Source organism: Solea solea, chromosome 11 (genome assembly GCF_958295425.1).
Source record: "Solea solea chromosome 11, fSolSol10.1, whole genome shotgun sequence".
In the NCBI taxonomy this organism is placed as follows: domain Eukaryota; kingdom Metazoa; phylum Chordata; class Actinopteri; order Pleuronectiformes; family Soleidae; genus Solea; species Solea solea.
In genome coordinates, this window is record NC_081144.1 from 4,543,165 (window position 1) to 4,570,706 (window position 27,542).

Below are 27,542 nucleotides of genomic sequence, written 5' to 3' on the forward strand. Positions count from 1 at the left end.
ACAAAAATGGCATAGTTTAGTATGTCGTCCAAAATGTGACTAAAGAGTCATAGTTTAGTATGTCGTCCAAAATGTGACAAAAATGGCATAGTTTAGTATGTCGTCCAAAATGTGACAAAAAAGGCATAGTTTAGCATGTCGTCCAAAATGTGACATGAAGGCATAGGTTAGTATGTCGTCCAAAATATGACAAAAATGGCATAGTTTAGTATGTCGTCCAAAATGTGACTAAAGAGTCATAGTTTAGTATGTCGTCCAAAATGTGACAAAAATGGCATAGTTTAGTATGTCGTCCAAAATGTGACAAAAGAGTCATAGTTTAGTATGTCGTCCAAAATTTGACAAAAAAGTCATAGTTTAGTATGTCGTCCAAAATGTGACAAAAATGTCATAGGTTAGTATGTCGTCCAAAATGTGACCAAAATGTCATAGTTTAGTATGTCGTCCAAAATGTGACAAAAAAGTCATATTTTGTCCAAAATGTCGTCCAAAACGTGACAAAAATGTCATAGTTTAGTATGTCGTCCAAAATGTGACAAAAATGTCATAGTTGAGTATGTCGTCCAAAATGTGACAAAAGAGTCATAGGTTAGTATGTCGTCCAAAATGTGTCAAAAATGGCATAGTTAAGTATGTCATCCAAAATGTGACAAAAAAGTCATAGTATAGTATGTCGTCCAAAATGTGACAAAAATGTCATAGTTTAGTATGTCGTCCAAAATGTGACAAAAATGTCATAGGTTACTATGTCGTCCAAAATGTGACCAAAATGTCATAGTTTAGTATGTCGTCCAAAATGTGACAAAAAAGTCATATTTTGTCCAAAATGTCGTCCAAAACGTGACAAAAATGTCATAGTTTAGTATGTCATCCAAAATGTGACAAAAAAGTCATAGTATAGTATGTCGTCCAAAATGTGACAAAAATATCATAGTTTAGTATGTCGTCCAAAATTTGACAAAAAAGTCATAGTATAGTATGTCGTCCAAAACGTGACAAAAATGTCATAGTTTAGTATGTCGTCCAAAATGTGACAAAAAAGTCATAGTATAGTATGTCGTCCAAAATGTGACAAAAAAGTCATAGGTTAGTATGTCGTCCAAAATGTGTCAAAGATGGCATAGTTAAGTATGTCATTCAAAATGTGACAAAAAAGGCATAGGTTAGTATGTCGTCCAAAATGTGACAAAAAAGTCATAGGTTAGTATGTCGTCCAAAATGTGTCAAAAATGGCATAGTTAAGTATGTCGTGCAAAATGTGACAAAAAAGGCATAGGTTAGTATGTCGTCCAAAATATGACAAAAATGTCATAGTTTAGTATGTCGTCCAAAATGTGACAAAAAAGTCATAGTTTAGCATGTCGTCCAAAATGTGACAAAAAAGGCATAGGTTAGTATGTCGTCCAAAATATGACAAAAATGTCATAGTTTAGTATGTCGTCCAAAATGTGACTAAAGAGTCATAGTTTAGTATGTCGTCCAAAATGTGACAAAAATGGCATAGTTTAGTATGTCGTCCAAAATGTGACAAAAGAGTCATAGTTTAGTATGTCGTCCAAAATTTGACAAAAAAGTCATAGTTTAGTATGTCGTCCAAAATGTGACAAAAATGTCATAGGTTAGTATGTCGTCCAAAATGTGACCAAAATGTCATAGTTTAGTATGTCGTCCAAAATGTGACAAAAAAGTCATATTTTGTCCAAAATGTCGTCCAAAACGTGACAAAAATGTCATAGTTTAGTATGTCGTCCAAAATGTGACAAAAAAGTCATAGGTTAGTATGTGGTCCAAAATGTGACAAAAAAGTGTGTCGTCCAAAATGTGACAAAAGTGTCATAGGTTAGTATGTCGTCCAAAATTTGACAAGAATGTCATAGTTTAGTATGTCGTCCAAAATTTGGCAAAAAAGTCATCGTTTAGTATGTGGTCCAAAATTTGGCAAAAATGTCATAGTTTAGTATGTGGTCCAAAATTTGGCAAAAATGTCATAGTTTAGTATGTCGTCCAAAAATGTCATACTTTAGTACGTCGTCCAAAATTTGACAAGAATTTCATCGGTATGTTATCCAAAATTTGACAAAAATGTCATAGTTTAGTATGTCGTCCAAAATGTGACAAAAAAGTCATAGTTTAGCATGTCGTCCAAAATGTGACAAAAAAGGCATAGGTTAGTATGTCGTCCAAAATATGACAAAAATGTCATAGTTTAGTATGTCGTCCAAAATGTGACTAAAGAGTCATAGTTTAGTATGTCGTCCAAAATGTGACAAAAATGGCATAGTTTAGTATGTCGTCCAAAATGTGACAAAAGAGTCATAGTTTAGTATGTCGTCCAAAATTTGACAAAAAAGTCATAGTTTAGTATGTCGTCCAAAATGTGACAAAAATGTCATAGGTTAGTATGTCGTCCAAAATGTGACCAAAATGTCATAGTTTAGTATGTCGTCCAAAATGTGACAAAAAAGTCATATTTTGTCCAAAATGTCGTCCAAAACGTGACAAAAATGTCATAGTTTAGTATGTCGTCCAAAATGTGACAAAAGAGTCATAGGTTAGTATGTCGTCCAAAATGTGTCAAAAATGGCATAGTTAAGTATGTCATTCAAAATGTGACAAAAGAGTCATAGGTTAGTATGTCGTCCAAAATGTGTCAAAAATGGCATAGTAAAGTATGTCATCCAAAATGTGACAAAAAAGGCATAGGTTAGTATGTCGTCCAAAATATGACAAAAATGTCATAGTTTAGTATGTCGTCCAAAATGTGACAAAAAAGGCATAGTTTAGCATGTCGTCCAAAATGTGACAAAAAAGGCATAGGTTAGTATGTCGTCCAAAATATGACAAAAATGTCATAGTTTAGTATGTCGTCCAAAATGTGACTAAAGAGTCATAGTTTAGTATGTCGTCCAAAATGTGACAAAAATGGCATAGTTTAGTATGTCGTCCAAAATGTGACTAAAGAGTCATAGTTTAGTATGTCGTCCAAAATGTGACAAAAATGGCATAGTTTAGTATGTCGTCCAAAATGTGACAAAAGAGTCATAGTTTAGTATGTCGTCCAAAATGTAACAAAAAAGTCATAGGTTAGTATGTCGTCCAAAATGTGTTAAAAATGTCATAGTTTAGTATGTCGTCCAAAATGTGACAAAAAAGTCATAGGTTAGTATGTCGTCCAAAATGAGACAAAAATGGCATAGTTTAGTATATCGTCCAAAATTTGGCAAAAATGTCATAGGTTAGTATGTGGTCCAAAATGTGACAAAAAAGTATGTCGTCCAAAATGTGACAAAAGTGTCATAGGTTAGTATGTCGTCCAAAATTTGACAAGAATGTCATAGTTTAGTATGTCGTCCAAAATTTGGCAAAAAAGTCATCGTTTAGTATGTCGTCCAAAATTTGGCAAAAATGTCATAGTTTAGTATGTGGTCCAAAATTTGGAAAAAATGTCATAGTTTAGTATGTCGTCCAAAAATGTCATACTTTAGTACGTCGTCCAAAATTTGACAAGAATTTCATCGGTATGTTATCCAAAATTTGACAAAAATGTCATAGTTTAGTATGTCGTCCAAAATGTGACAAAAAAGTCATAGTATATAGTATGTCGTCCAAAATGTGACAAAAAAGTCATAGGTTAGTATGTCGTCCAAAATGTGACAAAAAAGTCATATTTTGTCCAAAATGTCGTCCAAAACGTGACAAAAATGTCATAGTTTAGTATGTCGTCCAAAATGTGACAAAAGAGTCATAGGTTAGTATGTCGTCCAAAATGTGTCAAAAATGGCATAGTTAAGTATGTCATTCAAAATGTGACAAAAGAGTCATAGGTTAGTATGTCGTCCAAAATGTGTCAAAAATGGCATAGTAAAGTATGTCATCCAAAATGTGACAAAAAAGGCATAGGTTAGTATGTCGTCCAAAATATGACAAAAATGTCATAGTTTAGTATGTCGTCCAAAATGTGACAAAAAAGGCATAGTTTAGCATGTCGTCCAAAATGTGACAAAAAAGGCATAGGTTAGTATGTCGTCCAAAATATGACAAAAATGTCATAGTTTAGTATGTCGTCCAAAATGTGACTAAAGAGTCATAGTTTAGTATGTCGTCCAAAATGTGACAAAAATGGCATAGTTTAGTATGTCGTCCAAAATGTGACTAAAGAGTCATAGTTTAGTATGTCGTCCAAAATGTGACAAAAATGGCATAGTTTAGTATGTCGTCCAAAATGTGACAAAAGAGTCATAGTTTAGTATGTCGTCCAAAATGTAACAAAAAAGTCATAGGTTAGTATGTCGTCCAAAATGTGTTAAAAATGTCATAGTTTAGTATGTCGTCCAAAATGTGACAAAAAAGTCATAGGTTAGTATGTCGTCCAAAATGAGACAAAAATGGCATAGTTTAGTATATCGTCCAAAATTTGGCAAAAATGTCATAGGTTAGTATGTGGTCCAAAATGTGACAAAAAAGTATGTCGTCCAAAATGTGACAAAAGTGTCATAGGTTAGTATGTCGTCCAAAATTTGACAAGAATGTCATAGTTTAGTATGTCGTCCAAAATTTGGCAAAAAAGTCATCGTTTAGTATGTCGTCCAAAATTTGGCAAAAATGTCATAGTTTAGTATGTGGTCCAAAATTTGGAAAAAATGTCATAGTTTAGTATGTCGTCCAAAAATGTCATACTTTAGTACGTCGTCCAAAATTTGACAAGAATTTCATCGGTATGTTATCCAAAATTTGACAAAAATGTCATAGTTTAGTATGTCGTCCAAAATGTGACAAAAAAGTCATAGTATATAGTATGTCGTCCAAAATGTGACAAAAAAGTCATAGGTTAGTATGTCGTCCAAAATATGACAAAAGAGTCATACTTTAGTATGTTGTCCAAAATTTGACAAGAATTTCATCGGTATGTTATCCAAAATTTGACAAGAATGTCATAGTTTAGTATGTCGTCCAAAATTTGGCAAAAATGTCATAGTTTAGTATGTCGTCCAAATATCACAAAAATTTGAAGTATATTTTTCAGGCTTTTAATACCTTCAATTGATAGTATAGTGCAGAGAGACAAGAAATGGGGGTAGGGGAAATAGGCCATCTGATGAGGGATTCGAACCTGGGCCACCTGCAATGAGGATTGTTAACTCAATAAAGTGCTGCAGCTCTACCAAGTGAGCTAACGCCAGGTCTAAGTTAGCCCTGCCCTATGTCATTCAAATAAGACAAAAATGTCATGGTTTAGTATGTCGTCCAAAATGTGACAAAAAAGTCATAGTATAGTATGTCGTCCAAAATGTGACAAAAAAGTCATAGGTTAGTATGTCGTCCAAAATGTGTCAAAAATGGCATAGTTAAGTATGTCATCCAAAATGTGACAAAAAAGTCATAGGTTAGTATGTCGTCCAAAATGTGACAAAAATGGCATAGTTAAGTATGTCATCCAAAATGTGACAAAAAAGGCATAGGTTAGTATGTCGTCCAAAATATGACAAAAATGTCATAGTTTAGTATGTCGTCCAAAATGTGACAAAAAAGGCATAGTTTAACATATCGTCCAAAATGTGACAAAAAAGGCATAGGTTATAGTATGTCGTCCAAAATGTGACAAAAAAGTCATAGGTTAGTATGTCGTCCAAAACGTGACAAAAATGTCATAGTTTAGTATGTCGTCCAAAAATGTTTTAGTTTAGTATGTGGTCTAAAATTTGGCAAAAATGTCATAGTTTAGTATGTGGTCCAAAATTTGGCAAAAATGTCATAGTTTAGTATGTCGTCCAAATTGTGACAAAAAAGTCATACTTTAGTATGTCGTCCAAAATGTGACAAAAATGTCATAGTTTAGTATGTCGTCCAAAAATTGGCAAAAGACAACAGGTGTTACAGCAGCAACCAGCCCTTGCGGCTTAATGGGTAAGACAGTGACTTACTAAGTCAAGGATTGTGGGTTCAAGTCCTGAACAAGACTGCCCAGTAAGATGTCCTGAAATTATCATCGTGTAGTATGTGACAAAATTGTCATAGTTTAGTATGTCGTCCAAAATTTGGCAAAAATGTCATAGGTTACTATGTCGTCCAAAACGTGACAAAAATGTCATAGTTTAGTATGTCGTCCAAAATTTGGCAAAAATGTCATAGTTTAGTATGTCGTCCAAAATGTGACAAAAAAGTCATAGTATAGTATGTCGGCCAAAATGTGACAAAAAAGTCATAGGTTAGTATGTCGTCCAAAATGTGACAAAAGAGTCATACTTTAGTATGTCGTCCAAAATTTGGCAAAAATGTCATAGTTTAGTACGTCATCCAAAATGTGACAAAACAGTCATACTTTAGTATGTCGTCCAAAATGTGACAAAAGTGTCATCGGTTAGTATGTCGTCCAAAATTTGACAAGAATGTCATCGGTTAGTATGTTGGCCAAAATTTGACAAGAATGTCATAGTTTAGTATGTCGTCCAAAATTTGGCAAAAATGTCATAGGTTAGTATGTCGTCTAAAATGTGACAAAAATGTCATAGTTAAGTATGTGGTCCAAATTTTGGCAAAAATGTCATAAGTTAGTATGTCGTCCAAAATTTGGCAAAAATGTCATAGTTTAGTATGCCGTCCAAAATTTGGCAAAACTTTCATAGTTAAGTATGTCGTCCAAAATTTGGCAAAAATGTCATACTTTAGTATTTCGTCCAAAATGTGACAAAAAAGTCATACTTTAGTATGTCGTCCAAAATGTGACAAAAATGTCATAGTTTAGTATGTCGTCCAAAAATTGGCAAAAGACAACAGGTGTTACAGCAGCAACCGGCCCTTACGGCTTAATGGGTAAGACAGTGACTTACTAAGTCAAGGATTGTGGGTTCAAGTCCCAAACGAGACTGCCCAGTAAGAGTACAGTAAGATGTCCTGAAATTATCATCGTGTAGTATGTGACAAAATTGTCATAGTTTAGTATGTCGTCCAGAATTTGGCAAAAATGTCATGGTTTAGTATGTCGTCCAAAATTTGTAAAAAATGTCATAGGTTAGTATGTCGTCCAAAATGTGACAAAAATGGCATAGTTTAGTATGTCGTCCAAAATGTGATAAAAGAGTCATAGTTTAGTATGTCGTCCAAAATGTGACAAAAATGGCATAGTTTAGTATGTCGTCCAAAATGTGACAAAAATGGCATAGTTTAGTATGTCGTCCAAAATGTGACAAAAAAGGCATAGTTTAGTATGTCGTCCAAAATGTGACAAAAAAGTCATAGGTTAGTATGTCGTCCAAAATGTGACAAAAGAGTCATAGTTCAGTATGTCGTCCAAAATGTGACAAAAATGGCATGGGTTAATATGTCGTCCAAAATTTGGCAAAAATGTCATAGGTTAGTATGTCGTCCAAAATTTGGCAAAAATTTCATAGGTTAGTATGTCGTCCAAAATGTGAAAAAAAAGTATGTCGTCCAAAATGTGACAAGAATGTCATAGTTTAGTATGTCGTCCAAAATGTGACAAAAGTGTCATAGGTTAGTATGTCGTCCAAAATTTGACAAGAATGTCATCGGTTAGTATGTTGTCCAACATTTGACAAGAATGTCATAGTTTAGTATGTCGTCCAAAATTTGGCAAAAATGTCATAGGTTAGTATGTCGTCTAAAATTTGGCAAAAATGTCATACTTTAGTACGTCATCCTAAATGTGACAAAAAAGTCATACTTTAGTATGTCGTCCAAAATGTGACAAAAGTGTCATAGGTTAGTATCATCAGTCAGTCATCATCTACCGCTTTATCCTCCACCAGAGGGTCGTGGGGGGTGCTGTGCCAATCTCAGCTACATCGGGCGATAGGCGGGGTACACCCTGGACAGTTCGCCAGTCCATCGCAGGGCCCCATACAGAGACAGAAAAACAACCATTCACTCTCACACTCACTCCTATGGTCAATTTAGAGTGTCCAATTTACCTAATCCCATAGGTTAGTATGTCGTCCAAAATTTGACAAGAATGTCATCGGTTAGTATGTTGTCCAAAATTTGACAAGAATGTCATAGTTTAGTATGTCGTCCAAAATGAGGCAAAAATGTCATAGTTTAGTATGTGGTCCAAAATTTGGCAAAAATGTCATAGTTTAGTATGTCGTCCAAAATTTGGCAAAAACTTCATAGGTTAAAATGTCATAGTTAAGTATGTCGTCCAAAATTTGACAAAAATGTCATAAGTTAGTATGTCGTCCAAAATGTGACAAAAAAAGTCATAGGTTAGTATGTCGTCCAAAATGTGACAAAAATTTCATAGTTTAGTATGTCGTCCAAAAATTGGCAAAAATGTCATAGTTTAGTATGTCGTCCAAAATGTGACAAAAGAGCTCATCCAGCCCTTGTGGGTTAGTGACAGTGACTTACGAAGTCAAGGATTGTGTGTTCAAGTGCCAAATGAGACTGCCCAGTCATAGTATAGTGAAATGATCATAGTGTAATATGTGACAAAAAAGTCATACTTTAGTATGACGTCCAAAATTTGAAAAAAAGTCACACTTTAAGTATGTCGTCCAAAATGTGATAAAAAAGTCATACTGTAGTATGTCATCCAAAATGTGACAAAATAGTCATAGGTTAGTATGTCGTCCAAAATGTGACAAAAATGTCATAGTTTAGTATGTCGTCCAAAATGTCATAGTATAGTATGTCGTCCACACAGAAACAGAGAGCATGTATTTCAAAAATTGATAATAGAGATAACATCTGAGCATCAGGAGGTTTTCAGCAGCTCCCATATTTAAATTTGGGTGTAAACGGGTGTAAATTGACACAGATATCACAGTTTTAAAATCAACTCCAAAGCAGACTTTTAACATGGGAGTGAATGAGAGCTTTGACCAGAACTCTCTGTGCTTTTAGGTGATTTTAAGAAAAACTGCAAGTCATATGAAAACAACACACATGGTTAGACAACAACCATAGCAACGTTTTAATGTAAAAATTGTCTGTGTAGGTTGGAAATTGTGGGCAGAAGAAGAGTTTGTTTAGAGATTTTTGTGATTATTTTTCTGGATCTCAGCTCAGTGTGCACTCTAGCGCCACACCCATGGACCCAATACACACTCATTGTAAAATCAGAATACCTCCAAAAAAAAAGTAACTGTGAAACTGTGATTGTATAAAAAACCGTAATATGTATCAAAACTTTGACTTGTCCTAAGTCTTGTGACCCGTTTAAAGTTACAATCATGTTTCTACGTTAAAGTATGACGACACTGTGCTCCAAAGTGGGCTTGGTTTTTCTCTAGGTTCTCACTAGAATGCCTTGTAATAATAAATGCAATAGAAACAGATTCAGCCAATAAAGGATGGATCAAATCGGGGAAAACAGTAGATAAGAAATATGTGGAGGGATAACGAAAAACAAATGACTCAACATGACTCAACTTTGTGCAAATTTTACAACAATATTTGGGAAGCAGCAACAACTCCAATATTCACTTAACAGGAGTGGACGGAAACACACAAATAAGTATCTTATTTATCCGAATTCTCATAAATTTGATGAAAATATGCAATTTTTAAATTTTAATGGAAACTACACCACTGACACTTTCATACAATCTGTCAATAATTTTTTTAATCAATTATTCGTGTGGTGTAACACATACTTCACTTAAGAGTAAGGATTTAACTCATTTGAACACTGTAAGTTGAGCATATTTGCTTGAAAAACACATTGATATTTGTACATATATACTGTACTGTATGTAACTAAGGAAATACATATTAGGTCATGAACTAAAAGATTAAGTTGGGCTTTTCAATTTCAAAGTATAGGTAATGAAAGTAATACGTTATCTTTCTGCATTAAATGTACACTAACAATGCTATAACAGCTTTTGATTGAGGGACCCCTAGTGGTGGAAATGACATACTGTACTGTGTGTTTAAATTTCCTGCTGTTCTAAAACTGAGAGCTTTGATCACAGACCTCAGCTGCCACATACCTGAATATTTAAGAGAGTTAAATACTTTTCATCTTCCTCTTTCATGTCTGAGACATTCATATCAAAATTCCTTAGCTTTTTAAGTGTTTAAAAAGTGTATTAAAAATTAAAATAAATATTATGGCGATTGAGTCCACAAAGGTAGTGTAGCAACAATTTAGGAAGTCCATGGACTAAACTACTGAGGGTTGAACATGTACACAGTACATTGAAAGTGTATATGTGGATATTGAAATTGTATCTGCAGAATGTTTCATTAAACCACGTCATTAACATTGAGGTGTATTCACAGACACTGTGGGTGAGTAATGGCTGCTCACCTGCGCTCTCTTTCCATTATGTTGTGCTTCTCCTTGCGCTGGTTATGAGCCTGAGCTGTTCGCCTAGTGCTGCTTCCTGCTGCTCCAGCAGAGTCTGGGATGTCCTCCACAGCCTTGGTCGGCTGAGGGCTGCGAGGTCTACCACGCCTCCTGGAGGCAGCATGTGTCACCACATCTACGAAAAAAGGAAACAACTTGCATGCATATTGAACTGTTTTTTGTTTTGTTTTTTAAAAAAGAAGGTTGATTGAAAGTTTAATTACTCTCTATGTTTCTCAACGGCGTCTCTTCTGTTGAGTTGCTGCTGCTGGTACAGTGAGCTTTTGTAACGACCGGGTCCAAGCAGAAATTGTGGATGAATGAATCTTGGTGCTCTTCAACCGTATAAGGAATGTGGCCGAGCACCTAAGATTAAAATAAAGTTTAACAATGAGTTCAGCTAATAAGCCAAAGATAAAAAATGTGTTTTCATTTTTGTTTTCATCCCACCTGACCACACATGCTGGGGGCAGGGTTATTCACACCCACCACGTATGGGCTGGAAACAACAACAGGAGTCGCTCCCTCTGTTTTTAACCAGTTCTGCATTTTTGGATGTACAGCTGCCTCTTGAGCCTCTGCAGACTGCTGAAATAATGTAAACACGCTAAAAACACAACAACAGAGATTGAAGGAATTACTTTAGATCAGTACGTCAAGTTACAATTGACTTAAAAAATTAAAATGTACATCAGCGAAGCCTACTTGCTGAGGACGACTGACTGAACATCCTTCGGGGAGTCAGCAGACATGCCTTTGAACCTCTTCTCCAAGCAAACTCTCACAGCTGATCTGGGTCGCCTCAGTGAGGACGTCCTGCTGTTAACACGCAGTTTAGTCAGACTCCCTTTACCTGTGATTCTGGCCAGAACAAAACCCGGAACCTCTCCATAAGGGCCTGGTGTCTTGTCTCCTTGCATCACTAGCTCATTTGAAGTTGACAGGTCAATAGCTTGAGTGGTTGTGGAAGCAGAAAGCCCAGTGGATGCAGTGGGATCTTTAACCATCACTGTAGCAGGGTGACCATGGACACCGGACCCATCAGGAGGCCCAGCTTGTGCCTCCAGTTGCGTCTGGATCAGGTGTTGAAGGTGAGCATATTCAACCTCTGTCATCTTTATCAGACTGGGCTCACTTCCCAACATCTGCCCCAGATCATGTGTCAAACATCCACCTTGGCTCAACATCTGGCCCACAGAGTCAGAGAAAAGGTCACCGGCGGTTTTGTGAGCCGAGGAGAAGGCTGACATATTTTACTCTAAGGATGAGACAAAAGTTGTAAAGAGAAAGAGTTGCTTGTTTTACATTGCCATCATTAAATATTGTAACGCTGATTTGTCAATGGCTAGCATTTTCTGGACTCGCGAGACGAGTAGAGCCGGTGGAGATGCGCCATAAGTGACAGTAACATCTTAAACCGAGGCCCAGACTTGATCATTAACAAGAATGTAGGAGCCATTTCTTATTTTGTTAATTCTTTAAATAAATGGCTAAAGAGGCTGTAAGCCATATTTCTTCATTGTGATAAATAAGACTTTATTTTTTTCGGAAATGTATTCAAACTACTCAGAGATTTATTTTTTTGAAACCAAACCCAAGCAATCAAAGATACCCCAGTCGACACCAACTGTGGCAAACAAAAGTTTGAATTAAAACTCTGGATAAATTGTCACTACAAAAAGGTAGCACAAAATGCAAGAAAACAACCTTTTCTGCCGTAATCGAGCAGCCTTATGAAATATTTACTTGTAAACACAACTAATGAACATCAATTCCATGTAGAGCTGAAACAATTACTCTATTAATTGATTATTAATCGATTACTAAATTAATCGATTATCGGTTTGAAGCTTTTTTCATTATTAAAACAAGGTTTCTGATTGTTTCAGCTTCTTCAATGTGAATATTTTCTTCGTTAATTTGCTCCTTATAACAAAGAAATCATTAAAAGTGAATCATTTTGGTTTGTGGACAAAACAAGACATGGTTTGACAAACACTGATAAACGTTTTTTAACGTTTTCTAACATTTTATGGACCAAACGATTACTCGATTAATAGTGAAAATAACCAACAGATTCATCGCTTATGAAAATAATCGTTAGTTGCAACTCTAATTACATGCGAACATCGTATTTGACTTGGCTAGTTTTCAAATGTTTACACGCCAAACGCCAATGTTTTTCCCCCTTAGAACAAAGAACATTTGGTTCAATTAATTTGGTAAATGGAGGAATTTTTAGTCACCGTCTGTGGCCAAAGTGTAATAACTTTATGGTATTCTTGAAATGCTACTAGCTAGTTATTATGTATATGAATATATTATATTCATATACATAATAACTACAATCTTATCTGAATACATGAACACGGAAACAGTTCTTTTAATTAATTTTAGTTGAAGTTGGGCTTAAAGAGAAGTAATAAAAGTTGTGATAATTATTATCTACAAAACTCAGAGACAATCGACAGAGACAAAGACTAGCCCGTAAACGGAAATTAGCAAACAATTAACTTTACGCTAGGAACTATTTTCGATGACAGGTTTGCTAATAACCTGCTCAACCTCATACAATCCTTTAATTAGCGTTGCCAAGTGTCCGTATTTAAATCGTCAATACTGAACATTATTATATAAACCACCCATTCTGTCGTCTCTGCACTTACTTTATATCCAAACGATTCCTCCGTGGCTGCGTGGGCAGTGAACTGCGGTCAAGCTACCTGACACTCGTCGTTTCTCCGTGGTCAAAATATCAGGCGCTGAATTTTAACGACCTCCTGATTTGTAAGGACATCGACATCCGGTGTTCAAAATAAAACTCCAAATTAAAAAGTTATGCTCGGCATATTGATATCCACTTGCTTATATGAAATCAAATATTTTAATGTAATGTGTTTGAGAGTGTTAACCGTGGATTACTCCAAAAGTATACAGTAAAATTATGCATGAAGTAGACATACTGAGTCCAATAAAAGTGATATCATACACTACTTGTAAAAATATGTATTTTATACCTCTTCAAAGATGGACAAATATTATATTTTGTGTTGCTAAAAATGAACTTTGACCCTGCATTACTCAAAATGTATACAATACAGTACTTCATATAACTTGCATATGAAGTACAAGAGGTACTCTATCAAATAAAACTGAAATCATAAACTACTAATACAAATGAAGTATTCTACACCACATAAAAGATGGACGATTAACCTAATTTTTGTTGTGAAAAGTGAACTTTGACCCTGGATTATTCCAAAAGTATAAAGTAAAAGTACTCCATACTACTTGTGCATGAATTACAAGAGGTAGTCAAAAGTAGTAAAAACATGGATTCAGTTCACTGTAATGTTAAATATGAGTTCCTCAAAACTGTACTGAAATACAGTTCTAAATGCAGTTATACAGTATTTTGCCTATTCAAATACTAAAACTATAAAAAAAAACTAACCAGTGAAATCTATAAATTCAACTAAATGCCTTCACCACCACATGGTGGAGTGGCTCAGTGGTTAAGACCGGTACCCTGTGTCCAAAAGACATCGTGGTCGCAATGGTCACACGTTCGACTCCACCCCTGGCTGATTGTAATGAATTCCATTGTAATTCTCTTTGGATAAAAGCGTCTGCTAAATGACATGTAATACATAATCTATACGATTTTTTAAATACTTTTATGTGCATATTTATCACCAATGTAAGGCTCTTGTCTTGCACCAATAAAGCTGAAGTGTCTGTAAAAGGTGACTTTTTAACTTTACCTCAAAAGTATAGGGGACACAGTAACTAATACAATATCACAAACAAGAAACATCAGATTTGATTATTTTTTTTATTTTTTTAAAGCGTCATTTTATTCTCAACTCGAAAAAATCTTTTATCAACAGAGAAACATAAAAGCCAAATCAAGGTTACTGTACCAGTTATGGCTATGTTAAATAAAAAAACTGTACAAAACATTTGTATTTGCATATATAAATACACACCAAGCTCAATTTGCAGGTGATTATGGTTAAGAGGCATTCAGTCCTAATAACAAAAATAAATTCAGGTACTTTAAACATAAAACAAAACATAATTGTACTTTTGACTATGATCAAATCAAGTTACAATCTCTGTTCTTGAAAGGCCTTGACTGTAGATCATCTATAGATCTATAAACATTAGTAGGACACAGACACTAAGGAAGTTTCCTTGAAAAAAATAAAATGCACTCGTGTGTTATGTGTTGCCGTTTATCGATCCAATGCTATGATTACTCTAGTATCCAATGTGATGATGAATCTAGTTCAGCAACTTTAGGTCTTGAGGGGCCCAGGTATTAAGATTTTTAGCTGATGTACTTGAATTGAAATGTGTTTTATTTTCCTCGCTAGATGTACCAAATACTTGCTTAGCATGTTAATTACCCTGATCTGTTTTGTCATTTCCAGCACCTGTATTTCTATCTATTGGTGTGCTTCTATCTTTTTCCATCCACTGGTCTATCTGTACTCCAATCCCTGTTTGTAGAGAAACACATTTAATTGTATTTGGAGACATTAGGATTGTTCATCATATGATTTGGAAAGTGTATAAGACCTGGTGGAGTGGGAAGTAAAGCAGTTCTGTGTCTCTGGGAATTTACCGATGGTTGATTTTGTGGACCTTCTCCACAGTTTGGAGCAGGACCTGGGGGCCTATTAAACTGAGGAGAATGTATATCACTAGGACCTTGAAATGTAGGATCCTGAGAAGGACTGAAATTAAGTGATGTAGGTATATCTGACAACCTCGAAGCTTGCATGTCATGCTCAGCTCCCCTGGGGTCTAAGCCTGACCCCTTAATTTCTGAACCTTTTCTATCAGATCCAGAAATCTCAGTGTTTGCATCCCACCTACCAGACCCATGTCTCATATCTGAACCTCTTACAGGCCCTAGCCTTCCCATGTCTGGACCTCTCTTGTCCCCTCTTAACTCATGCTCAAATCGTCTACCTTGTCCTCCCCAATCTGAAAATGTTTCATCAGCCTGTGGACCCTCAGTGTTTGAATTTCTGTGTCCACGTTGTGGGCCTCTTAAATCTAAACCTCCTGACTCTGGTCTATATGGACCTTCAGGCTCAAATTCTCTCCTGTCTGGACACGAATTGATCAAGTATGGGCCTCCCTTGTGAGACTGCCTCCAGTCATTTGCCACATCTGGACACCCTTTCACATCTGATACTGATCCCCTAAAGCCTGTACCCCTTCTATCATGGCTTTCTCCTCTGTGATCTTGCCGTCTTTCCCTCCTAAAAAATGTCCCGCGCCCTCTTCGATTTTGAGCACCCCATCTAGCTGACCCTCTCCATTCATTTACAGTTTCTTCCCTTGGCCCTTGTCCTGGACACATATCTAGATTATCCTGGCCAGGCCCTTGATCACTGCAACCAGGACCATGCCAATCACCTTGTGGTCCTCTCATAGGCCCTGGAAATTGAGCATTTGGTCTTTCCTGTATATGTATTAACCCCCTATCTCCAGGACCACTATGAGGACCTTGCCTGTTTTGATGGTCCTGCTCATCTGGATCTTTTTGAATCTTCCTGGAATGTATATCCCTGTGATCTCCTTCATGAACAGCAGTCTCCACATTGGCACCTCTTCCATCTGACCACCGTTCTATGTTTGTGCCTTTCCATCCGTCTCCCTGATTTAAACTGTTCCCACGTGGTCCTCGTGCTCTACTGTTCCTCCTAAAGGGCCTTTGACCCCTGAAATTTGGAGTTGTTCTACCAGGTCCTGGGCCCTCCAAACCTGGATTTTCATGGATAACTTCTGACCCTCCAAAGTCAGCCCTTTCCCATTCATTTCTTCTATCATGTCTAGGACCTTCTGTATTCTGGCCTGTCTGCCTAAAGCCTGGGCCTCTAAAGTTTGGACCAACTGCTTTTCTCCAATCAGGTCTTGGGCCATCTACATCTCTTTTTTCAGCTCCAGAGTCCCCCGATTCTCTCATGCCAGGCCCGGTGTTCTCAGTATCCGGACCTCTGAAGTCACTGCAGAATCCTCTAAAATCTGGTCCTCTTCCATGACCCTCCATACCAGTTATTTCCGGACCCACTCTTTCAGGGTGTGGACAACTATCAAAGTCTGGGCCCTCCATATCTAAAGGTCTTCTTTCATGCCGAGGACCCCTTAATTGTGGGTCTCCTGTAAAGTCCCAGCTGTTTTTTGCTCCTTCCACATCTAGCCGTCTTATTTCTGGCCTAGCTCCCCTGAAATTTAAACCCTCTGGGTGTCTACCTACAAGCCCTTGATCATCTGTGACTAAACCTAAATGCTGTGGCACTGATCTCCTCATGTTTGGACTTCTTGCTCTTCTCCTGTCAGGCTCTGGGCCCTCCATGTTTTGATACTCCCTATCAGACCCTGGAACCCTAAAGTGGGGTGCCCCACTTTCCTGATTGTGAGGCCCTGGGCCTTCAATATATATACCTATTTTGTCAGACACACCAATATTTTGATCTCCTGGCCCTCTAATTGTAGGTCTTTCATCTTCTACAGAATTACCTCTTCTTTCACACCTAGGCCCTCTGAACTCATGACCTTCTGTTCCTGTCCTTCCAGTGTTTCGTCCCTGAAAATGTGAATGTACTGGTTTGTGTTTGTTAGGCTCTTGGCTGTCTATACAGGGAGTTATCCTTTCATTTATTGGTGCTCTGTTATGAGGTCCAAGATCTTTGGAATCAGGACCTCCAGGTCCTTCTATGCTAGACCCAGGACCCCCCATGAATGGGATTTCAGGCCCTATTCCCCTGAAAGCAAGACCTGAAGGGCCTCTGCTATTAAACTCAGGACTCTCCATAACAAGGCCTCCTCTTTCGGGTCCTGGTCCACTGAAATTTGGACCAGTCCAAGATCCCTCCATAGCAGGACCTCTCATTTCAGGTCCTTGTCTGCTGATATCTGGATATTCAGATATTTGTCTATCAGTCCCAGGACCTTCCATATTAGGAGCTCCCCTTTCAGGACCTGGTCCTCTGAAATATGAACCATCTGGTCCCCTCTGGTCAGCCCAAAGTTGCTCCATAGCTTGACCTCTCCTTTCAAGTCCTGGTCTGCTGAAATGTGGAGCTTCAGGACGTCTCCTATCTGTTCCAGATCCCCTTTTGTCAGGCCCTGGCCCTCTAAAATGTGGAACTCCAGGTCCTCCTCTGCCAAGTCCAGGACCCTCCAGTGGCACGGTTGTGCTTTCATGCCCTGGTCCCCTGAAATCTGGACCAGGTGGTCCTCTCATGTCAGTCCCAGGATCCTCTATAGCAGAACCTCTCCACTCAGATCTTGGTCCTCTGAAATCTGAACATTGGGGATCTCTCCTGTTAGTCCCAAGACCCTCCATAGTTGGACCCCTCATCTCAGGTCCTGGTCCACTGAAATGTGGTCCTTCGGGTCGTCTCCCGTCAGTCCCAGGACCCTCCATAGACTGGCCTCTACCTTCATTCCTTGGTCCTCTGATATCTGGACCACCTGGTCCTATACATGTCACAGGACCCTCCATAGCAGGACCTCTCCATTCAGGTGCCGATCTTCTGAAATCTGGACCTTCAGGATCTCTCCTGTTGGATCCAAGACCCTCCACAGGGTGACCTCTTCTCTCAGGTCCTGGTCTGCTGAAATGTGGAGCTTCAGGACCTCTCCCATCTGTTCCAGGACCCTTCATAATGGGACCCCTACTCTCGGGTCCTGGACCACTGAAATTTGGACCTTCAGGTTGTCTCTTGTCAGTCCCAAGACCCCCCAAAACAGGACTTCTCCTTACAGGTCCAGGTCTGAAATCTGTACTTTTATGTTCTCTCCTGTTACATCCCTCTAGAGGAGGGCCACTCTGTTCAGGTCCTGGACCACTGAAACCTTGACATTCAGGAACAACCATATCTGGACCTCTAATTTTAGGCCATGGTCTGCTGAAATTAGCACCTTGTCCTCTCATATCAGGTCCATGATAATTTAAAGATGGGTCTTTCCTCTCAGTCTCTAGCCCTCTGAAATGTGCACCTCCTGGTCCTATCGGGCTGGGTCCTGTATTTTCCATAGTTGGACCTCTCCAAAAATCTGGACCTCTTGATCCTCTTCTGTCATTCAATGGGATATTACTAGCAGGTCCTCTTGTTTCAGGTGTCATGAAATCAGAGCTTGTTAGTCCTCTGTCAGACTCCTGGGTCTCTATGTTTGGACCTTGCATATCAGACTGATGGTGCCTGTAGCCATCTTGCATAAATGGTTTTCCTGCAACTGAATCTCTCCTATCTTGACCTCTATGACCCCTCAGATCAGAACCAGCTCCTCTCCAATCTTGATGTGAAATATTAGCATTTGGACCTATGCCTTCTTGACCCATTGGATCATTTTTCCTCTCAACCCCCACACCTTGTATATTTACATTTTGCATGTTTGCATCCCTTAAATTTGAACCTATTTCTCCCTTGTCTCTGCTTGTACGTCTTTCATGTGGCTGGTTTCTATTACCCCTTGTATCCCCATATTTACCATGGGGTGTATTATGTCCTGTACTGTCCCATTTTGGTTCATCTGGCCAGCTTTGTGGGCACCAGCTTTCACTTGTCATTGAAAGGGTTGGTGTTATATCAGTTGTTTGAACTCGGTTCTCCATTACTGTACTTATATCTAAACTCTTTTCTTTGCCCACCCTTCTGAAGTCTTCATTTCTTCCATGTGGCTGAAACCCATCTCTCTGATAACCCTCTCTTCTTGACCCTACGAGATATGGACCTTGACTCCTTAAATCTGGGCTGTGATCTCTTCCGCCACCAATCATAGGAGATCTCATACACCCAGTATGTGGACTCTCACCTCTTTCTTTTAGGTCTATTTCTAAAGGACCCTTTATCCCTGCATCTCTCATTTCACTGTGTTGTCCTGAATCTATCACATCTGAATTTGTACCTACTGGCATATGCACAGATCCTCTCATTCCTGTTTCACAGTGTTTTTTATCAGTGCATTCTAGGTTCATACCTTGCATCCTAGATCCTTCCTTATCTTTCATATCTGGACCTAGATTCCTGGAATATTTTGTCACTGGATCTACTTCGGGTGCTGTGCCTTGAATATCTGAATTACTGGCTAGCTTTAAATATGCTCCCCCTTGACCCATTATTTCTGGATAATTTACATCTGATTTCTTCTCCTTTAACTGTTTGTCAACCCCTATAATACTTTGATCACTGACACTTGGACTATGTAAATGTTGGGTTTTTGGATTTGGGGTTCCCACAATAAGTTCCAAAATATTTGCCACTGGCGTTTGACCACCAATAGGCATACAATTGTTTTCAACTTTAACAAATGGCAATGGGAGGTCAGTGTGTGTCACATGATCTCTGATTTCCTCAGTCTTAATACAGTCAGTCTTCTCAACGTTGCTATCTTTCAAGAACTGTGGTTCTGGGTCAGGGCTTTCAGGAGAATCTCGAATAGGTGGGTCAGTTACTCTAAGTGGAACTGTACTTTCCAATTTATCAATATGCATAATTTCTTGTTGAGAGGGTTTGTCCACCTGTGCGGAAGGACAAGTTACTGACTTTTTTTGAGAGTCATGGAATTCTGGTGGTTCTGAAACCTCAATCTTCACGTTGTGAAATGAATGTGAATTTTGAGAAACATCTTTATCAGAGCTCTCAACAAGATTGTATTTTAGCTGACATCCATCGGGGTCATTTTTAACAGTATGTGGGGTAGATGGTGATGTGTTTCTCTCTACCAATGCTCCAACAGAGTCTGGAGGATTACACTGAACTATTCCATGTTGTGATTTCTCAGGTACTTGTGGGGAAAGTTCTTTGTGCTGTTGTGGCGAAAGGGACACAAAATCTCTTTTTCTAGGAGATGATGGGGATCTTTTTCGGCCATGAGAATGTCGGTGTGTAGTATGCTCTTTATGATGGCGACCCTGGCGCTCAGACTGGTTTCTAGATCTATGTCTTGACCTGTCCCTTTCACTTCTTCTGTGTCTATCTCTTTCCTTGCGTCTGCGGGAATGTGAAGGAGAGCGGTGTTGTGATCTTCTTGAAGGACTGCTGTCCTTTTCACGATGACTCCGCCTCTTCGGTGATGACCTTCGCTTTCTGCCGTGGTATGAATTGGGCGTAGCACTCTTCCGAGCGGAACTTTGCCCAGGTGAATCATGAGTCTTTGAACTAGCTCCTTGAAATACATCCTCTTGAATTAAATTAAAAAGCGACTCATCTTCTGGGTCATACGCTACATCAGAATCTTCAATCTCTCCAGCAGAAGAATACTTTTCAGTTTCCTCAACATTTTCCTGTGTTTCATCTTGCTTTATAGTGGTATCTGTATCATCTTTTAAAGCAGGGAGGACAGTGGTATCTTCTCCTTTAGCCGAGTGAAAATTCCCAGTTGATTTGTCTGCAGTCTCTGTAGGGTTTTTGGACTCTGATGATTCTGAAGGTTCTGTTTGCATTGTGCCACTTGGTAGAGATGGCGGTTGACTGATTGGCACAGATTTTGATGGTGGAGACAACAGGGAATCAGAAACAGAAAATTGAGCCATGAACATACCCACAGCTTCTCTCTGTTGACGTAGTGCCTCTTCCTGCTCCTTCAACTGTCGTTTTTGCTCTTCAATCTGCTTATTGAGCTCTTCAAGCATGCGCTGTTGTTCAGTCAGTGTTGCAGCTGAAACAACCACGGTGCCTGTTGGAAGGTTTGGCATTACTACAGGTGGGGTAGATGGGGTAGTTTGCAGTGGGGTGGCAGCTGGTGTTACAATCTGGGTGGAAAGTGTTGTTGGACATGATGTAGAATCTGATACTGGAACAGGAGCCTTTGGTTCATGAGTATCACTTCGAATATCTTCAAAGAGAGTCTCATCCTCTGGATCATAGGCTATGTCATCCTCCACACAGTCAGACAATGGAGGGACATCTTTCTTAATTTCCTCCATTTTCTGTGGACCAACCCTTCCATATCCCATGGCTGGATCATATTCCTCCTCTGGGTCATATGGTCGGTCAAAGTCATTTTCCACTTCTTCCATCATTTTGACTTTGGATTTCTGCCCATATTGTTGGACAATTGGATCTACTTGAGAAAACAGTGGGGTGTTTTTAGGATTTATTGCTGTTGTTGAAGAGCTTCCATCAGAAGCAACAGTGGAGTCATTTTCCTTTTTGCGAAACAAAGTTTTCAAAATAGTCTGTAGTGGAGTCTTATTACTGGATCCTTTTGTGGGATTTTTGTCAGAGATGCTACTGGAGGAAGAAGTAGAGGCAAAGAGAGGAGGATTTGCTTTCAAAGAGGTCAAAGAAGATGGTGCAGTAATTGGGCCAGAAGGTGAATCTGAAGGTGAACCAGGGCAAGATGCTGAACCAGGTGGGGTGGTACTAGAGGGAGTCTCAGGATCGTAGGGTTGGAATATCTCTAATTTGTCAGAGCCATAGAGGATAGGAGGTTTTGGGATCCACATGGGGTCTTTGGACATATGAACCTTTGGTCTCTTCTCTTCAGTTTCCTGAAGCACACTTCCTGGACGTTTTGCCTTCTGGACGATTGCCAGACCCAGAAGAAGATTGGGTCGATTAATTTCAAGTCCTATAAAATATAAAAGACAAGACACATAATTCTTTATAACGTATTTTGCTGAGAAAGGTCAAATTACCTCAAATTCAAAACATGTGGAAATTTATTTAGGAAAAAGCTGGGATTACTATCAACACAATTACAATAAATATTATTATATTAGCATATACTTTGTAAACCTAATCTTCTATTGTAAGGATTAATAAATTATTTCATTGTCTGCATTTATGACCATGTGTAAAAACTTTTTAAAAATATAATTTAAAAATATGCGCATAGTAAATATTGAGATTTAATGAAATAGCCAGTTTAAACATAATTTCAGGTTTTACTGTCATTAATTAATGTTGTCTTTTCTTGTTGTTCCATCTGTCAATGTTCAATATTTTTTAGGGAGTTGGTTGGAACTGGGAAGGAAGTTGTTTACTTAATCATAAGTAATAGGAAAAATAAAAGCAGGTCCCCTATTATTAATTATTCAGATATTGTAGCCTGAACATAGGTGTTACAGTTAAATATTAATACAAATGCTTGCCAAAGCCAAATTATGTAACAGTTTATTGTGCTTGACTATGTGCAGTAGTTGAGGTATTATCTCACCTGGCCCTTCAAGAGGCTGCAGTATGGATGGGACTAATTCATTTGCACTGAGCGGGACGAGGTATACATCCTTGATGGAACGGCTGTTATGTGCAACAACACCAAAACGACCTCTGCTGCTGAAATAGGAATACAGGGAAACATAGGCCACCTCTTCCTCCTCTGTTGCAGGGTGAAACCGGATGACACACAACTCCTAATAAGTAAAAACAAACAAAATAAGTACGGCATTAAAATATTTTACCTATATTATATAAGCCACTTAAGTAATTACTTTAAAAAGCTTGCCTTTGTGACAGATGTCTTTAGCTTTGTAACATAGTCCCACACCGTTTGTGGCAGGATTCGTCCACCAATCTGTATGGTATCAGGCAGATCCTACACACAAATACAATATCAGTAAGTTTCAATGGCAAAGACAGACTTGATTGAAACAGCGCTGGAAATTTGAGTAATGTATGAAAAGCTTTTACCGCTTTTAGGTTTTCAGCAGATCCAGAAACCAGATATCCCTTTGTGACAAACTTGGCTACATTGAGCATGTTAAGGAAGCCTTTCCACACAATCTCTTGCTTAGCAAGGAACTGAGCACTCTCTCCATTGGCGGGTGATTCAGAAATCACAGTCCTGAAATATAAGCCAGAGAAGTACAATTACACCCACATACGCTTGCTACAGGGTAATATCAAGCACAATGGGCACTTTCTTGAAATGGGAATATTTCATTACATTTACATTTCAACAGTTGTTTACATACCTTGAGGATGCCCCATAGAGTCTGGGATCTGCTGAGGAAGATGGCTTCATTAAGATAGATTTGGGTAACATTTTGGGTGGTGGTGGTAGTGAGGATGCTGGTGCAGAGAGCGATGCAGAGGTATTCTCTTTGACAGGAAAATAACGGGTTGACTGGTTATGGGTTGTGTTACTGGGACCAGTGGAGAACCTGTTTGCTGCAGTGCGGGGATCACGTCTTGTGATGGTCACAGTGGAGACAGCTGGAATGACAACAGGTGTGTATGCTCTTTGTTGTGCTGTAGCTCTGGAAAGGTCTGAAGTTGGGGATGCAGGAGACTCTGAGATGGGGGAAGCAGGAGACTCTAAAGTAGGAGAGGCTGGAGAATCCATTAAGGGGGAAGCAGGGGATTCTACTATAGTCAGTGCTGCTGGAGAGTCAATGACGAGGCGGGATGTTGGAGAGTCCATGTCAGGTGAGTCAGGAGGTGCCAGCAAGGGGGAGTCATCTCCTGAATGTTTTCTCCAAGAGGGTTCAGGTTTATCTCTTTTTTCAGTAATCTTGGTTTTTTTTGTTGCAGGTTCATCCACTTCACCAGCAAGTATTTGGCCTATGGAAATGAAAAAACATCTTACAATACCTAAAATATCATCTGTTGCTCATTTGATAATATCTAATACAAAATACACAACTGATATAAAATAGGTTTTTAATTTACCTGTGCATATTTTACATTTCAGGTCAAAGAGGTGAGCTTTGTGCTCTGATGTTGTGTCTTTAAGCATACAGGTGAAAATATTTGCAGCAGCACTGCTCTGGTTTATTTTGTTCTTGAGAGCAGGAGCAGGAAAACTTCTCTTCTGTTCCTGAGACGAAACCTATACAGACACAGACACACAAACAATGAGAACTAAGACTCAAAAGGAATGGGGAGGGTATAACAGTGTATAATGACCATATAGAAAATAGAAACTATTAAATAATGCACATGAGGTGGACATACTGTGTTTTCAGGTCTTTTGTTGGGTCTTCTTTCTGGTCTAGCGGGATTTAAACTGGGCAAATCAACCTTAACTGCCTCAGGCTTCTGCAGCAAACTTGGTGCTTTAGCAGCTGCATTCTTAGCCTATACACACACAAGCAACAGAACACAATCACACCTAACACAAAGACTGTTAACCTTTTTGATAAGTGCTAGTACTAGATCTTAATTTGTGTTGGCTCCACCACTTTACCTCTGATGTTTCTTTTGCACTTGGTTCTGGTGCCTTTGTAGCCTGCATATCCTTCTGGCTCATCCTTGCCAGTCTGAAGGGACCGATTTCTCCTCGTACAACCCGATACAGTAAGCCCTGAAGAAACCAAAAGTGGACAGTTTGCTTAGACATAAATAACTATGAGCTGCTCTTAAAAATACCTCATGCCAAAACATTCTACCATACTTAAGTGCCAATTTTTGTGCATTTTGAGTTTTCACTTTCCTAAGGTGGGCTATTCAATGGTTTCATATGAATGGTTTAATATGTTTCACAGGCTTTGGCAATAAAGTGTCTGCATCACCTTGTAACACACGTCTGCCAGCTTAGATTGTTAGGGTGGAAGCACAGCCACGGTTACCATGGCTGCAGCAATGTCTACAAGCCTCTGGTCTTTCCAATTAAGAATCTTTAGGAATGTTGACTTATAACAAGACCAAGCAAAGCAGAATCAACTATCAGGAAGGCGAGCTGAGAACTACAGCAGAGCAATTCGGACAAAGGGTGAAAAAAGGCACTGCAGCAATTTTGGATATAACAGCTAGTGAACATATTCTAGTGCGCCCACACATTTACATTTAAATGATGTACTTGTACTTTAGGTAAGGACGTGGTATGTCACAAAACAAAAGTTCTAGCTGCTTTGAACAAACCTTGTTTCTTGGATCTTTCAAGTTGAACATTATAGTTCTGTACTTGTTCATGTATTTGCTGTCCGTGTTGCGAAATATGTCGAACATCTCCATCTCGATGTTTGCGACAAGCTTGGCAGCATCACTCTCAGTCATTTCCAAATCCTCACAATCACACACCCTTGACAGACAAAAACACAAGTCAGGCCACAGATTTTTTTCTTATTGTACTGTACATCACAGGTAAACCCGAGCAGATACTTTTAGATTAAATGGTTCTCACCTTTTGAAGAGAATGCCGGTGAGGGAGCGCTGGATGCTCTGCCTGATCTGATTATTGGGCTGAGAGGGTCTGGAGGATGGGGCACTGGGAGCAGGAGGCACCAGCAAGTTCCGGGCTTCGTTTAGCAGTGCTGGGGCTGAGGATGCCGTGGCTGATATGGACGATGGCTGCGGTGCAGACTGCTTCTTTGGTATGACGTATGACGTTTTAGTGACCATCACGGCCCCCGTTTCATGATGTCTGGGTGCGGAGGTGGTTGGGGACAGTGAAGCTGGAGGTAAACTAGGTTTTGCCAGGGTGGCTGATATTGAGGGATCGGACTCAGCTGGTTGTTGCTCAGACAAACCACTGCTTACTGGCTCCTGTGCTTTTTCTTGAGTGTCTCTCTGTGGTGCAGGAGCTGGCTCTGTGACAGTTGGAGGAGAGGGAACTGCATCTGTGGACGTATCCCCTGGAGATTCTGTTGAAGGAGGTGGAGCCTCACTGGCGGCCTCTACCTGTTCACTGTCCTTTCCAGCTGCTAGAAAGAAGAACAATGAGGCATTTTATGAATATGTAGAAATAGAAATATGGTACGTATACACACATAGTATTTATATCCATAGAGATGTATATTAATGAAATACGTAAGTCATTACTTTTGGTTTTGGTTTTTCATCTAAAAGTAGGACTAACATTAGATGAAAATCTAAAAACAAATTTGTTGACCATGTTTATATGAAAATGTTTGCAAACACTTTATTTAGTATTCCTCAATAAAATATACAGTGCTTAACATATTAATTAGATCACCACTCGCTGTAAGATTTATGTAAATTAACAGTTTTGCTAATCATCAAAATATTTTTTTATGATTCTGTAATGGTTAATACACCAGTATGTAGAAGCACTTCACCCGAAATTGTTTAATGCTAAAAAATTCTTTTAGCCATGAATTTTTGAAATGTACTGTTTTACAAAAGAAGAAAAAACAGAAAAGCACATTATTATTTCTTGATTAGGATGCCAAATTATAGTTATTTACTTGCACTCCTGAACAGAAACAATAGTTTTAATGGTTTGTTGCTCAAATTTGGGTATAAAAAGATGAATTCAGTTTTTTATTTGCCAAATAATAACATTTCTAACTTTAAACCAGTTTTTGAAAGATTTCTGAAATATTTATGTGTTCTTATTTTGGTCTTAGTTGGTCTAATACATTTGATAAGCACTGTGAGTCAGACTTTGCAAACATGCATATCAACAAAACTATGAAAGATATGGTCAAAAGATTACAGACATTAGAATTTATGACTGTCACTGTTTAATTGCCAGTATTCATGTTTTTTTTTATTATTATTTATCTGGTGATTCAGCACTTGAATATTTTTTTCATAAAGCATTCATAAGATATGACACCACCTTGAATGATGCATTTAAAGTCCTGCTTGACTGATCAATTAAATGCAAAACATCCAGTTAAATGGGAAACAACAGCCGACACCTTCTGTGTTGAGTTGGTTGTGTGAGTAAATTACTATCTAACAAAGAGGAATTCTAAGAATTCATCTCTTTAATAATATCAACATCTGTCCTCCATCTGTCACACCAGTCGACAGCAAGCGGCACAAATTGAATAATTTTCCTTACCAGATAATAACCAGAGCAATTCACTTGCATAATCAATCAATCAATCACACACATCATAATCTGTCAGCATCTAAAACCAGTACCAGTTGTGGAACACCCAAGTGTTTGTGGATTTGTGGTCAGTCGCTGACAGCTAGAAAACACTGTGTTACAAAAATAAATCGATATATACAGTATGCTCTTTACAAGATCAAGCATGTGTGATCAAAACAGCACCTGTTTTTACTAAATGGGACCCAAATACCTACATGACTTTAAATATCTGTATATTTGGCTTGATGATGAACTCAAATTTAAAACATGTGGATGAATTCATAAGAAAACTAAGTTTTTCACACCGTACTATTAAACACTTTGGAAACACGGGAAGGATTCAACAGAACAGTCCTAGATTGGTTCAGGTCCTACTTGGACGAGCAGAGTTATTTTGTGACCATGGGAAGTTATAGATCGATTTTTGGGCCCCTTCTGTTTAGCTTATATACAGAATGCTGCCTCTGGGCCACAT

The 27,542-nt window shown here is 38.6% G+C and overlaps 2 protein-coding genes across 5 annotated transcripts in view; both read right to left on the bottom strand.

The window, feature by feature from the left end:
- LOC131469042 (transcription factor-like 5 protein) overlaps window positions 1–13,137 on the bottom strand; it is a 17,712-nt gene extending 4,575 nt beyond the window's left edge. For both annotated transcript variants that reach the window (XM_058643877.1, XM_058643878.1), the window contains exons 1-5: window positions 12,979–13,137; window positions 11,018–11,570; window positions 10,763–10,919; window positions 10,537–10,678; window positions 10,274–10,448 (exon numbers count right to left, since the gene is read on the bottom strand). In XM_058643877.1, the coding sequence (XP_058499860.1) occupies window positions 10,274–10,448; window positions 10,537–10,678; window positions 10,763–10,919; window positions 11,018–11,562 (1,019 nt within the window). In that variant the 5' untranslated portion in view covers window positions 11,563–11,570; window positions 12,979–13,137. The remainder of the gene's footprint in view (window positions 1–10,273; window positions 10,449–10,536; window positions 10,679–10,762; window positions 10,920–11,017; window positions 11,571–12,978) is intronic.
- A 1,011-nt stretch (window positions 13,138–14,148) lies between these two features.
- The window catches only part of si:ch73-181d5.4 (uncharacterized), a 30,548-nt gene continuing 17,154 nt past the window's right edge, over window positions 14,149–27,542 (bottom strand). For 2 of the 3 annotated variants that reach the window (XM_058643861.1, XM_058643862.1), the window contains exons 7-16: window positions 25,406–25,925; window positions 25,144–25,303; window positions 24,470–24,586; window positions 24,238–24,360; window positions 23,953–24,112; window positions 23,256–23,844; window positions 22,972–23,125; window positions 22,787–22,876; window positions 22,499–22,694; window positions 14,149–21,910 (exon numbers count right to left, since the gene is read on the bottom strand). In XM_058643861.1, the coding sequence (XP_058499844.1) occupies window positions 14,838–21,910; window positions 22,499–22,694; window positions 22,787–22,876; window positions 22,972–23,125; window positions 23,256–23,844; window positions 23,953–24,112; window positions 24,238–24,360; window positions 24,470–24,586; window positions 25,144–25,303; window positions 25,406–25,925 (9,182 nt within the window). In that variant the 3' untranslated portion in view covers window positions 14,149–14,837. The remainder of the gene's footprint in view (window positions 21,911–22,498; window positions 22,695–22,786; window positions 22,877–22,971; window positions 23,126–23,255; window positions 23,845–23,952; window positions 24,113–24,237; window positions 24,361–24,469; window positions 24,587–25,143; window positions 25,304–25,405; window positions 25,926–27,542) is intronic. The other variant, XM_058643863.1, reaches the window with a different exon arrangement.